At 40.1% G+C, this 15216-nt stretch overlaps 1 protein-coding gene across 4 annotated transcripts in view; it reads left to right on the top strand.

Annotated features, from left to right (window-relative positions):
• The first annotated feature begins 934 nt into the window (after nucleotides 1-934).
• Nucleotides 935-15216, top strand: part of gas7a (growth arrest specific 7a) — a 38349-nt gene continuing 24067 nt past the window's right edge. Inside the window, exons 1-3 of one of the 4 annotated variants that reach the window (XM_089128214.1) lie at nucleotides 935-1051; nucleotides 5890-5975; nucleotides 11388-11456. In XM_089128214.1, the coding sequence (XP_088984340.1) occupies nucleotides 1024-1051; nucleotides 5890-5975; nucleotides 11388-11456 (183 nt within the window). In that variant the 5' untranslated portion in view covers nucleotides 935-1023. Of the gene's footprint in view, nucleotides 1052-5889; nucleotides 5976-6234; nucleotides 6464-11231; nucleotides 11457-15216 lie in introns of those variants that run through there. The other 3 variants (XM_039675272.2, XM_089128215.1, XM_039675271.2) reach the window with 3 other exon arrangements.

The following is a 15216-nucleotide window of genomic DNA, read 5'->3' on the forward strand; positions in this document are numbered from 1 at the left end:
CAATTATGTTATTGCTAAAATACAGTCAATTTATTGCTAAATCAATCAGGTCTTACCAATTTAAGATTATCTAAATGGGTTAATAACTTTATCATTACCTGCTTTGGAAATTAACATTTTAATTTTAAAGTGCATGTACGGAGAGAACATGGTGGACAGAACAGGGGTTTTCCTGGTCCTAGGACAAGGAACACGGTGATCACAGAGCACACAATTTCATAACAGTAAACTATGTTTAATGCAATGCTAACTGGCACAGCCTTTATTATTGTATCTGTAAAATAACATATTTTCTTCTACATTGTGATAAGAAGCTACATCAGGTCACAGAAGGAAGTAATGTCAAACACTCGACTGACGTTGTGTTGTGAGTTTGGAACAAACGGTATTAATGTAATAGATTGTTGTGTTTTGATGCTATATGCTAATATGCTAAGTTAACATGCTAGCTAGCCCTTATGCTCCGGTTGCTAGGAGCAATGTTTTATGGCCAATTTAAACCACTTAAGATCACTGTAATGTTTCTTTAATTGAAGGGCATTTGATACAGAGACAGAGAATATGAAGTTAAAAGTTTAATCAAAGAAATAACCCAGACAGCAAACTGACATTGAATCAACGTGGAAACGACGTCTCTCATGACATTGAAACAACGTTGATTTGCTCATCGAATTAACGTTGAATCAACGTCAGACGCGGCATTCTTCAAAGCTAAATGAAAATCGAAAATTGGTTTGCTTTCATAACGTTGAAACAGCGCGTTGATTTCAAGTTGATTTTCCGTACGTTTTGAAAGAATGACGCGTCTGACGTTGGTTCAGCGTTAATTCGATGAGCAAAACAATGTCAGATCAACGTTGTTTCGATGTCATGTTTCCACGTTGATTCAATGTCAGTTTGCTATCTGGGTAAACTATGTTTAATGCAATGCTAACTGGCACAGCCTTTATTATTGTATCTGTAAAATAACATATTTTCTGCTACATTGTGATAAGAAGCTACATCAGGTCACAGAAGGAAGAAATGTCAAACACTCGACTGACGTTGTGTTGTGAGTTTGGAACAAACATGGTATTAATGTAATAGATTGTTGTGTTTTGATGCTATATGCTAATATGCTAAGTTAACAAGCTAGCCCTTATGCTCCGGTTGCTAGGAGCAATTATGTTTTATGGCCAATTTTAAAGAGTAAAACCACTTAAGATCACTGTAATGTTTCTTTAATTGAAGGGCATTTGATACAGAGACAGAGAATATGAAGTTTAATCAAAGAAATAACAGCTCTACTGCAGTCATTAACTAGCGTGCCACCATTAGCATAGCAGTCATCTCAGAAATCAAATCTAATGATCAAATAAAGCTTTTGGTGGGACAAATATTCATTTTGTGGGCCACCAACATATTAGAATATTATATTAGAAAAGGTCATGGTGGACAGAGGTAGAAATAGAAGGGGAGAGTGTGGAGAGAGTAAAATATGAACAGAGACAATTGAATAATACATGGTGGACAGAAATGTTGGGAGAAGACAGAGTGGGTGAGGACATGTTGACAGATCAAGGGAGAGGACATTATGGACATGGTGGAGAGGTGACATAGTTAAATTATAGAAGACGTGTTGGAAGATAACATGGGAACAGCAGTAAGATAAAGAATGTCCCAGTATTTCAGGGGAGTGTCTGTTTATCAAATGCTGGATGTCAGTGCGCATATCAGGGAAGGCTGGCTCATTAATGCTCTGACTGTGTGTGTTTCTTCAGCCCTGAGGGAGGGAGAGGGACAGCTCACAGCCTCCATCATAATAATCACTCCCCACCACTGGACACAGTCACTGAACACACACACAGGCTGATCAGCCTTTGCCAGAGCTGAATGTTAGCCATCTGTGGGCCATGGGGCCAGACTCAGTGATATGAATACCATTTGGACATAATGTATTATCTTGTGTGTTCAGCCCGTTCTCATCCTTTAACGTCATATAGAACGCTATATGCAAAAACGGCGCTATACTACGCACATGGCACCCTTTATCGTTAATATAACACGCGAACCCAAGACGTCATAAATCCTTTAGCGTGAATATGACACGCACACCCAACTTAGCCCTCACAGCCCGTGCTATATTAACGATAACGGGTGCCATGTGCGTAGTATAGCGCCGTTTTTGCATATAGCGCTCTATATGACGCTAAAGGATGAGAATGCGTTGGTGTGTTAGCTTCAGTGTAGTGTCAGTAAGGGTTTATTAAGTTAGTGTGTACCAGTGATGCGCGGGTTGATCCGAAATGAGCGGGTGCCTGCGGTCACCCGCGGTTACCCGCAGTTACGGGTCATCCAAAAATGTTTTTAATGATATTCGGGTCGCGGTCGGTCGGGTCGTTTGAAAAAAGATGCCAATTAAACATTTGTATATAGTACTAGACACAGTTTTTGATGAAATATACAGCCCTACACATTATTGGCTGAATAACTGGCACGAAGATAACACACAAGCTCAGTCTAAACAGTTCTCGGTTCTATGATTCGAGAACCGCTGTCACTGTGCGGTCGGTATAGTATCAGCTGCTCATGCTCATCACTTCTCTCAACAGTGGCAGCAACATGTCTCGGTTCAGTGAACTGTTGGAGTTACTGGAGTAAAATATAATTCTGGATATTGATTTATTTCGATTCGGAGGCGACTGTCAGGCATGTCTGAAAGTGAGTAACTTTAGTAACTTGTGGATCAGCACTGACGCAAGACGCGAACTGTTTCGAACGATTCAGTTCGAGTGTACTGGTTCGACCGGTTCACTAAAAAGAACCGGTTCAAAAGAACGATTCGTTCACGAACCGGCCGTGTCTACGATGATCACTACAGTCTGCAGAGAGATGGAGGCGGCAAGAGAAAAGGTGAAGACTGGGGAGTGGAAGCTCCGCAAATACACAAATAGAAAGAGTAAAAGTGTGGGAGACATTTGCTGAAATAATGAAAGATGATGACCAAAGTGCTGGCTTTGCCTTAATTGTTATGTGTAGGCCTACGTCTTCTTGCGATGCTGTGTTGTTACACGTCTATATGGCCCAATAACGCTCCGATGAGCATTTACTACTTTAAAAAAGCGGGTCGGGTACAATTTTTTTTTTTACTTTTTTTTGCGGTCCGAGTTGCGGGCGGGTAGTTGAAAACGTCGGTCGGTTGCGGGTTGTTTATACATTGACCCGCGCATCACTGGTGTGTACGCGTCACTGCTCGCACAGGCTGATGGAAAAATAGAACGAGCCCCAATCCAAAATGCAGACTACTGTCTAAAACAGGGGTCCATGAGCTCCAACCTTAAACACACTTGAGCAAACTAGTCAATGTCTTCAGAATTATTAGAAAGTCGCTGACAGGAAAGTGCGTTTTGGTTGATTAGATCACAAGTAGATGAGGAACCATAGCCAGTAAAAGCCCAATTATTGCACTTCCTGTCTGATGTTTGAGCGAATGCGCAGGCTCAAACTGAGCGTGACGACAGTCTGACAGTTGAAAATCTTCTAGTAGCAGTGCAAAACAAATCTGAATCACCTAATTCCTCAAAAACATTGAAATATTTTGTCCCGTTGCTTTTATGGACTCTATTTATGGGCTTCTACCTTGACTTTGTGCCTTCATGTCCCCCCGATATTCTATTCTCCTGAGCTTCTCCTCCTGCCTATACAGTAATGTCTCTATAAAGTTGCGTAGTGATGACGCAATCGTTAGCCTATTTTTACAAAAAAAACCTGCTTCTACATGGCCGTAATGTAAGATACAAAGTAATGGAGGATTTTATACATTGTCGTGTTTTTTTAGAATTAAATAATGGACAAATGAAGTCTTTGGACGCCTCAGATGTAAAGTTATTCGCTGTCAAAGTGACGCCAAAATGAATGGCAGTCAATGGGATGCTAACAGCAGGTGAAGTTCCGCTACAAAGGCGGCTTCCGCGAGGCTTCAACTTCCGGTTGATGGATCACCCCCTTGTGAGGGACACGTAACGTTTTAATTTGTCTCTTTTGTCCACTTTCAACCACTTCTGTCCTGATTTCTTCAAAAGGAGAGGAAGTTATTGTTTTTTTTTCTTTTCAGATCTTTCTATCCAATTTATTTATTTAAACATTGCGATTTACGTCCGGAGACGGCGGAAGAACACAAAGAGAGCAGCAACTTTCATTTCTACTCTGATAGACGCATTTAGAAATGATTAGAAATCAGGAATTCTGAGAGAACGTTGTGCTTGGTACGTTTTTCGTCTTCAAACCAAACTTGGGTCTTCAGTCTGGCTAGCACGCTTCCCATAATGTTTACTTAAGTCAGTAGACAGAGAGTAGGCAGTATTTTGTGGCTGTGAGAACACATTCGACCACATGAGAATTTGCTCTAGGAAAGCAATCCAGTCGAATGCGTTTTCAACATCCTCTGGAAGTGGTCGAAACTGGACAAGCTCAAAACGTTTTAGACCCCGTTTACACCTGGATTTAGTGCCATCCACTTGTGATCCGATCGACTAAAACGCATCCTTACACAAGGTGTAAACGGGGCCTTATGAATTAAACAGTCAAGTTACTTTGAAATCAAGAAACTTTCTGTTGGTCATCGTTATGAACCAATTTTTCCTTTTCCTTTCGTACTTTTCAAATGACTGGATTGTGCACTATTAAAATATGGCACAAATAAACCCAGATTTTTATACCTCTCTATTTAGATTCTAGCATATATATGTTAGCAAACCCCTCACTTAGAGTTCCCTTATGCCTGGTTCAGATTTAACATTTTTTTTTGTCTGTTAAGTACGTCACTGTGTCAGATTAAGCGATTTTGACTCCTAATATCTTGTCGTGTCTTGGACAAGAAACATGTCAGACTACACGTTGCTTCCTGACCAGTCATCGCCTGCCGTCTTTAACGGCGCGCGTGATGTCATCGAGAAGGCGAAACTAGTAGCGAGTGACTTTCGGAAATGAATGTAAACAAACAATGGATGAAGCGGTGAGTGTTGTATTAGCTGTCCTGTGTTCAGAAAAAAGTAAAAAAAGAAAACCCGACAATGGACACATTCCTGGATCGCTCGAAGAGGACCGTATGGGCTATCAATCCTCCAAAGAGAACAGTAAAATACTGTTTTCTTATATATTTTTACTTTTAGTTTTAACGTTAGCACTATCATCTCTCTTTCGTTTCGGCATTTTTGAAAGTTGTGTACGGAAAAGCTTCTGTGCTCCTATTGGTCAACCTCATACATGTGACGGAAGCGTCGTGGACGACCGTTAAAAAAATTAAACATGCTAGTCTTTTTGTCGTGATGTCTTGAAGGATCGCAGACGCGACGTAGATTGTCGCCCACTATGACACACTATACGAGATGACGCGATCAAATCTTGCGTCCCGGCGCCCGTTGTCGTTTACGAACGGATCGTAAACGGTAAAAATGGTAAATGGACTGCATTTATATAGCACTTTCATAGACCCAATGGCCACCAAAGCACTTTACATTTGCCTCACATTGACCCACCGACGGCGGTGTCAGCCATGCAAGGTGCCATCCAGCTCGCCGGGAGCAGCTGGGGTTAGGTGTCTTGCTCATGGACACCTTGACACTTGAACCGGGGATTGAACCACCAACCTTTCGGTTTGTAGACAATCTACCTGAACCACTAAGCCACTGCCGCCCATCGAGCCAAAATCGGGCTAAAATCATGTAATCTGAACCCGGCATTACAGGAACCATCCCCCTACAGATCCCCCTTGTGATTGGCTCCAGCAGGGCCAATGAGATTCTGGTTATCAGCCTTGAAATGTATTCACTACTGCACACCAAGTTTTAAACATATGTTTGGGAAATCTACAAGGTTAATGAAGACTCACTTTCTGCCTCTACGTTGCAGTAAATGGTCGTCAGTCTCCCGGAGCCTCTGGTCATGTGCTGGAACGTCCAGATGTGTCCCTCAGGAAGACCAACATAAGCAACCAGGTACAGTCCCATATTGAGATATCACCTGCTCATGAATAAATCTGAACTTCTGTGGAGTATCTGTGGAATGATTCCAATAATAACTTGACAAAAACCAAATGGTTTGGTCGCTTGGATTCCGAGTCAGTAGATCTGGTGCCATCTGCGCCAATCTGTGGACAGTAACAGTTAAAGGATGGTGAGGCAGTGCCAAGTAAAACCCTCCCTATCCCACGTGATCTACTAACAGCCAGACAAGGGCATCTCATGCCATCAGCAAATCGGGAGCGGCAAAGAGTGGGCCATATGGCCGGCCCAGTTCTGGATCCTTTTACTCTGTTAGAGTTTGATCTCAGGCCAGGATTGGGAAGGTGTTGGGTTTTAAGCGGCGCTGGGGAGGGTTAGATGCTGGGAGAGTCTGGGGTGCGGAACAGTTATCGACCGGGACTGGGCGAGCGGCGAGGAACCGAACCGGAGGGCCTGCATGCGCTGACATGTTCTGCAAGACGGTAAGACATCAAGTGTGTGGTTGTGCGCGTTCATTAGCTTCTCGTTATACGGAGTGCTGTGCATGCTGGATCTTTGGCCACACCGGCCATGTTTTTAATTAGAAAGATGGAGTGTGTACATACAGTAAGTGTGGACAAATAATGCAAACATTGCACTATGCTAGTAGAGTTAAGCACTGTGGGGTTTGATGCATGCTGGGAGATGTTTTCTTATACACATGCTAAGCACAACGTCTCTAACACCTGCTAACACAAGGTGATGCAGCGTCTGCAGCTTGAAATAGGGCACATACACACACTTGCACTCACCAGCTTTGGACACACACCTCTCTCGAAGCACTAATACTGATGCAAAATGAATACAGATACCTTGAAGCATCAGCCAGTCTGAAAGATAAGCTCACACTAACACACACACACGGGCGGGCAGTGAGAAATTCTTTGTTTTCGCAGGTCATGTGTGTGTTTTTTTTTTCGTCTGACAGCATGCTGTTGTTTGAAGCTTACCTCCAATGATAATTAGCCTTTTTCCCCCTCCTCCCCTCCTCTCTTCTCAAACACGCGTGTGTTGTACAGGAGGGAGGGTGTGTGTGTTCTGTTTCAGTAAATCATCTGCCTCCCATCATTTTTCTCACCTTATGTTTAACCTTTTTTTTGTTTGTTATTAATATTATTATATAAATTAGTGATGTTTGCGAAGACACATCTATATTACTGTTGCTTATTTCACTTTGGTTCATTGCTCACTTCAAGCCAATTGTACTGTGTGAATGATACCTCAATTATGTAGATTGTCGAGGGGATGTGTGTTATTACTTTTCTAAGACATATGATGATCTTTTTGGCTGGCATGCTATCAAACTGGTGAAAAAACCCCCATAGATTTTCCCTGAAAAGAGACCAGAGTCATCTCTAAAGACTAGAATATCATGGAGACTTGGGGGTGGACACTTTTGACTTGGACCAGTAAGCAACTGCCTAGCAACCACCCTGAACTCTCTAGCAACTGCATAACAGCATACTAACAACCAAGATAATTTTTCGTCAGCTTGATATGCATCTCTTATACGACAATTCACCATGACGTCACAGCAATAATAGACCTTCTTCCGGGTGGCAAAAGCCGAAGCGTCCCTATGGCAACACTAGTAAATTGCTTGGAGGGAGACACACCGTCGGCAGTAGTCTAATCTACATTTCAACAGTTGATTCAAAAACAGACGTGGTGGAAATTCAGACATAGTTAACATGATCATTAGAGCTTATTTTTTGATCTAGAGACGTGCACTCCCAAAGCACTAGACCGCGGCGCGGGACTAGATCTGATGGCCGAGTGCGAGCACGGGCACTCGGCCGGTGTTTAATGCATTCACTCTGTGTGTGTGGATTGCGGGAGAATAAAACGATTCGCCGGACTCCCGCAAACTAAAAATATCTATGAATAAAAACTAATACATTTTTATTCATCTGTTGCAGAAAAGCAACACGAACAACTAAAACAAAATAGAAATGATTAATATGGCAGAGGATGTTTTTATAACATGACTGGAGTGATGAGCGATGTAGGCTACGTTAGATAATCACAGACATGTGTGGATTTATTGAACGCAATGGCCAATCGGAAGCATTTACGATAGACTCACCGCTCAAAACTGACTTTTTGTTCAGTGCTGAATTCTACATGCTGGCAAATCCTCTAATTATAACAAACAACTTTATTATGGAAGATTTATTGTGCAGTCAGCATCCCAAACCATGCATGCAACCTGCTTGTTTTTATGTCATAATAACAGTGGTTTGTGTGTTAATGCTTTAATAACAAATAGTTTATCGGGAGCATTTATGCTGATGTGTATAATGGCGACACGTAGGCTAACTTGAAAGTATTTGGAGGTACAGAAAAAAAGTCTATTTGTGGGCGGCAGCGGGACAAAACATGCACTAGTTTTGACGACGTCCACTCGCTTTAAGCACCTCACCCACAGGTTCCGCTTGATAGATTTACTTTTTTCTTAAGAAAATCGATAAAAACCCTACACCTTTTGCTGTATATCTGGCGGCGCAACCTCCAACACAACACGATTTCGCCATCGTTTCAACTTTGATCAACAACAATGATTTTAAATATGTAACTGTTCAGTTGCCGGCTGGATCTCTTCAGTTAGTCAATCGAAGCCGCTCGCGTTCTGCCACCCGGAAGTATCGCGGTGCCTATTGTTTACAAACATTCTGAAATGCCCTATATACGGCTCTTTTTAAAGGACACAATTTCTCGAGTGAATTTCACAAAAGAAATGTCCGGCCAATATTTTAGCCCAGAATTAAGATAATGTAATATTTGTAATATGTAATATAATACATAATGTTGTTTATATTTTTTATTTAATTATTTATCCACTGTGACTTTGTTTACATGATAATTAATCATATTTCCCACCACAAAATTTAATTAAACTTACATTTGGAAAACAGATTAGCTTTTTTTTTTATTATTAAGATTTTTTTCAAAAAAAAATTTTAAGTAGAAATTGTGCTATAAATATTGGTATTGATTAGTGCATTTTATTTAGAAATAAAAAATGTAAATGTCCCTTGTACACACAGATGTCACAACAGTGGACAGCTTTTCAAAAAGCATTTACTTTCATATGCATGGGTTTTGATGGTGTAGTTGCACATCTACTTCCACAGTGGACTCTAGTGCATCCTATACACTGCCACCAAGTGGCAAGCATTCATTACTAAAAATAAAAGATGGCCGACAGCCAAGTATCTCTGGAAAATCAATCCATTCCTTCTATCCTAGGAGACTCTTGAAGGTAAAACAAAATGTTGTTTCATCAAGTAACATCTAAGGAGTCATATCATTGTTAAATTTACCCAGTGTTGATTTTTAGATTGATTAATAATTTGTCATCACTAGCTAAATTTCAGATACAATTCGTACTATTACTGTGACTGATATTTTTGAAAATACTTCATCTGGAGAAACTGTTTTGGCTGTAAATACATGTATTTGTGACTCTGGATCGCAAAAATAGTCACAAGTAGCATGGACAAATGTGTGGCAAATACCCAACAATAAATTTTATGGGTCGAAATAATCTATTTTTCTTTTATGCTAAAGATCTTTAGGATAGTAAGTAAAGATCATCTTCCATGAAGATATTTAGTAAATATTTAAAACATTTATTTTTGTGAGTGAATGCAGCACAATCGCTAACATAAATGGACAACTTTAAAGGTGATCTGCAAATAATGCAAACATGCACAATGTTTTGCACCCTCAGATTTCAGATTTTCAAATAGTTGTATCTCAGTCAAATATTGTCTTATCATAACAATAATTTCCATACATCAATGAAAAGCCTATTTATTCAGCTTTCACCTTTCAGATCATGTAAAAATCTTTTTTTTTTAAATGACCCTTGTGTGTTTTGTGGTCTAGGGTCACATTTTTTGCAGTTACATCAAAAAGTAATCTGATTATGTTATTCATGTTACTTGTAATGTGTTACCTCCAACACTGCTCATTTCAAATGAGTATTGAAAACACCTGATTGCTAGTTTTTCCATAGTCCGAAAACATCAATAGATCAATGGAGATTTCAGTCTGAGGTTTTCTATGGTGGAAATATGTCCATTTTGAACATAATCATAATAAGCAGCTAATAAGGGTAAATCTACATACTCGGGTAGACTGGGGGGACCGTGATATTATCCTCATATTCTGATATCAAAGACATGCAAAATTCTTTGTCTGCTGGTCGAAAGGAAACAAACTCAATAATTGAAACTGTTTTTTATATATATATTATATATTTTACACATGATTTTATATCACTTTTATTAATAGCTTTGTTAAACACACACATTATTGCTACTGTATGATGTTTAATATGGTATCTCCTCAGTTAAAACCAAAAACGTATACCGTCCACACACACTGTAAAAAATATTTTCAAGATTTGTTATCACAACATATTTTCTTTGTCAAATCAACTTTAGAATAATTTATTTAGTTGAGATAACTTATTATTTTGAGTTTCTGATGGTTAAATTAATCTCCTTCATTGTATTAACTCACTTTTTCTAGTTAAATCAACTTAAAATTTTAAGGCAACCCAAGTTACTTACTTTTTTAAGTTAAACCAACAATATTTCTTTACAGTGTAGTAATCACAACATTTTTTCTTTTGTCAAATCAACTTAAATAATTTATTTAGTTCAGATAACATATAATTTTGAGTTTCTGATGGTTAAATTAATCTACTTCATTGTATTAACTCATTTTTTCCAGTTCAATGAACTTAAAATTTTAAGGCAACCAGGTTACTTACTTTTTTAAGTTAAACCATCAATATTTTTTACAGTGCAGGTGGACATCTGATAATTGAATAAAAAAGCTTGTTTTCCATGCACGAAGAGAAATAAAAACATACGAGTAATAATAATAATAATAATAATAAATTATGACGGAGTGTTGTAATATAATTCATACATTAAATAGTTAACCAAAAAAAAACAAAAAACCATTATTTCACTTTTGTGGTAAAATATGACCTGGACGTGTTCTTGTCAGGCTTCATGAGATTCACCCTCATTTCTGTTGACCGTGTGCCCTTTTAACTGTTATTGAAGTCTACTCTCTCTGCCTATGTCTCTCACTCCCTCTCACTCCGTCACGCTTCCACGACCCCCCTCCCCCTGAGACCCCCACCCCCCTCCACACACACACACACGCTCCACTCTGCATCGCTTGCCACAGCAACAGAGCCAGGCAGTCAGACCGCACGCGGGAGTCGAGCGAGAAGAGTGCAAAAAGAGTGAGAGAAAGAAAGAGAGGAGGCACGGATCAATGGAGATGGAGGAAAGCTTTGACGCGGAGGGCAGTTTTGATGATGCCTCCTGTCTGTCCCCCCAGAGCCCAGGGTCCACGTCCCCGTCCAGGAGGCAGAATAAGGAGAAGGAGATCAGGGAGACCAAAATCACGGTGAGTATCGACAATCGATAACACACTGCTGTCAAGTCTCTATATCCTCTTACTTCCATCAGTCACTCACTTTATTAGCTTTAATCATAACGTCGATCGGAAAGAGTCATGATGTGCGTCTTTTGCAGAACTGGCCACTGGGAATTCAAATCAGTGTTTCCCTGAAGTGCTTCACAGATGTGAAACATCTGCTCAGTGTTTTGTGCCACTCTCTCTTTTCACTGCTTCGCCTGCGTGTGTGTGTGTGTGTGTTTCATGAGTGATGTTGCTGGAAGTTTGTGTGTGCGCTTCAGAGAGTCTGAAGATGCACTATGACTAGTGGATTACATCACCACTGTTTTGCAATACCATGTTGTAAAGGATTCACCAACACGGTCGTGTTGATTGAAATAATCATTCCGAGGTTATTTGCCCCTCAGTAGTCCCTGAATGGGGACAAATGCAATCAAACGAGTGGAAAAAACACTTTTCAGAAACCACTCTTGTGTTTGTCATGCGTTACATTTTTCCCACTTCCCAAGAGACCGCTTGATATTCAAAATGTTCTTCAACCGCACCAAGGAAGAGAGTATTTTGAATTCCGTGACATGGCTGATGCTCAATCTCGCGCACGAACGCCGCGCTCGAAGACTCGCCACTTCTTTTCAAATTATGTATGCAGTGTGAGTGCGGAGACGTAGCTTTGCAGCTGTATTCGAACCTGGCTTTGATCCAGCTTAACCTGGAAACGTCACACTACTGGTGTGCTTTGGGTTTCATGGGAAACCGAAGCCGTCGAGAATCTAGTTGTGTTGTAGTGCATTTAGAAATGCAGATGTGGTTCATAAAGCAGCGCACGGAAGGTCAAATCGCAACACTGATTTAGTATTCACAACAGGAGTGCTTCACTTCTGAATAAGCCCTAACATCCACTTAGAGAGTGTGTAGCTGGTTGGGCGATATTTTTGATGGGTAACTCTCATTCATGAAAACACTGACTCTGTATTTACATTAACATTCATTGAGGGTGTTTATGGCAGGCTTGGGTTGGTTAGGGTGATGTAACCTGTAGTGTGAGAGATGTACAGATATTCTCTCTCTCTCTCTGTGTGTGTGTGTGTATAGGGCAGGTGAGGTGTCCGTCAGATGAGAGAGAGACCGCCCACCAGAGAGGGAACTAGAGAACTGGGGAAGACATGGCTAGTCCAGTTTCCATGGTGACAAAGGCAATAGTACTGACTAACGGGTGTTAGAAAAAAAAGAAAGAAACACACACACACACACACACACACACACAAAAAGAGAAAAAGAAAGAGAGCGAAATGGGAGGAATGAAAGAAAGCTGTCAGTCAAGCTGTCACTGTTTGTTCAGAGAGGCAGCATGAAATGTGTTTAGTATGCTGCAGTTTTAGCAGCAGGTAAAGACTGCTCTAGTATTCATAGTGGTGTGCGTTAATAAACGTGTCATTTCCTCTAACAAAGGAAGTCTGTTCGCTTCTTGAAGCAGAAGGGATAATGTAGCTACGGTTATTATCGCAAAATAATTCCCTATAGGGTGATAAGAAGGGTCTTGATCAAGGGTTTTTTTAATGACCAGCTGGCTGTACATAATTCCAGTTATTATGGATATGGATATCAAACACACTATTATTTTAGTGTTTTTGAAAGAAGTATCTTATGCTCATCAAGGCTGCATTTATTTGATCAAAAATATAGACAATAATATTAAAATTTAAAATAATTATTTAATTTAGGCGTACTTTAAAATGTATTTTTTTTTCTGTGATCAAAGCTGAATTTCAGTGTCTTCAGTGTCACATGATCCTTCAGAAATCACTCTAATATGATGATTTATTACCAATGTTATTATTATGCTGCTTGTTGCAGCCTAGTCTCATCAGTTATATGACGTCTTGGGACGTCTTTTGACCAAACGTCAATAACCGCCTTTTTAGGGTACCCTTAAACGTCGGTTAGATGACGTTATCGGATCCAACTCTACCCCAGACCTAAACCTACCCCTAAACCTAACTGACGTTAAAGGGAAAGCGTCAGTTGTATGACGTCCCAGGATTGTCATATAACCGACGTTTAAGGGGGCCCTAAAAACGCGGATATTGACGTATAGTCAAAAGTAGTCCCAAGACGTCAGTTATATGACATGAGACTGTGTTGAACTTGATACTTTTTCAGGATTCTATGATGAATAAAACAGCATTTATTTAAAATAATATTTGTAACAATAAACACTACCCTTCAAAAGTTTGGGGAAAGATTTCTGAAGGATCACAATACTGAATACTGGAGTAATGATGCTGAAAATCCAGCTTAAAGGAGAACTCCGGCGCAAAATGAACCTTTGGTCTAATTGTTACCTAGTCAACCGTTATCTGAGATTTGTTTTCATGATTGGCGAATGTAAATAGGTTTATCTCTAAAAACAGTTTAGCCTATAACGCTAGTATAACGCTAGTATATAGGGCATAGAGTAATGGCAAATAAAAATCGCTTGTTATTACCACTAACAAGGCTCAAAATAGCACCACACTAACACGGTAGCATAACAAGGGTCCCTACATTCAAATCGAAGCATTGAGAACTTTGTCAGTGTCCATACAGTTTAATAAGAAGATATTTTATACACACTGTCAACTTCGCGAATACAGGAAGAAGCCATCTTTGAAAAATAGTCTACGAACGCCGATCCAAGTGTTGACGCATCGTCTTGTTCCCTCTCTCAGGGAACTATGGTTACAGCCGTTATCTGAGACGATTTCTGTACATATTACAAGGTATGTTTAGTTCTGTCGAAACGCACAAGCGATTATCCATGACAACCACTGAACTGGAGACATGTTGAATCAATAACGTGAGGTTGTTGAAAAAGCTGGCGTAGAAGCTTTCACCTTTTGCTCACCTTCGGTATCTTCTGAGCATCACTAATGTGGAATGAAAAGCATGTCAGTTTGGCTGATTGATCCACGCTGGCGCTCGGTCCTCAATGCACTTTCCTGCGCTTGAAATAATAGGTAGCTGTCGATAGCTGCTTGTAGCTTGTAAACAACTACATATTGTGAACTAGAAATATCTGGAGACCCCGTTTGAAATATGTTTGTTTGCGAAAATGGTTTGCACTCAGAAATGATGTCATCTATTATTGGTATTGCACAAATATAGTTTTTTAATGGGGTAAAAATGCCCTTACAGGAAAAACAATTTGTTGCTTAGCAACAGAGGCCGAGGACCCTACAGTCTGAGCAGCAGTTGAGATCTCTGAATGTATCTATGGATGGATGTTGGAGTGAAGCTGACTGGATTTGTGTTTTGTAGATTTATTTGTTTGCTTGCCTGCTGGTTTCGTGTCCCTCATGCCTGCTGCATGCTATCATTAGGTCGGTGATATTTGCGGCAGTAAAGCAGAAATGTTTGGTTTCCAGAAGCCGTGTTCATTATTGCATTAAAAGGGAGTAGGGCAGCGGGTTCATGGGCCGAGCACACACACACACACACACACACACAGTTATACACACACATCTTGCCAGTGTTGTTGTTTATTTCTAAACTCTTGACTTAAAGGCAGTGATTACTGCTCTGTCTAGAGGGTTTTTATATGGAATTCAACAAAGAGATATTTAACTCTTAAAGGGATAGTTCACCCCAAAATGTAAATTATCTCATCATTTACTCACCCTAATGTCGGCCAAACCTTACCTTCTTCTAAGGACATTGAAGAATGATTTGAGTGATTGAAGGGTTTTTTTGTTTTGTTTTACATTTGTTT

Source organism: Pimephales promelas, chromosome 3 (genome assembly GCF_988280905.1).
Source record: "Pimephales promelas chromosome 3, fPimPro1.hap1.1, whole genome shotgun sequence".
In the NCBI taxonomy this organism is placed as follows: domain Eukaryota; kingdom Metazoa; phylum Chordata; class Actinopteri; order Cypriniformes; family Leuciscidae; genus Pimephales; species Pimephales promelas.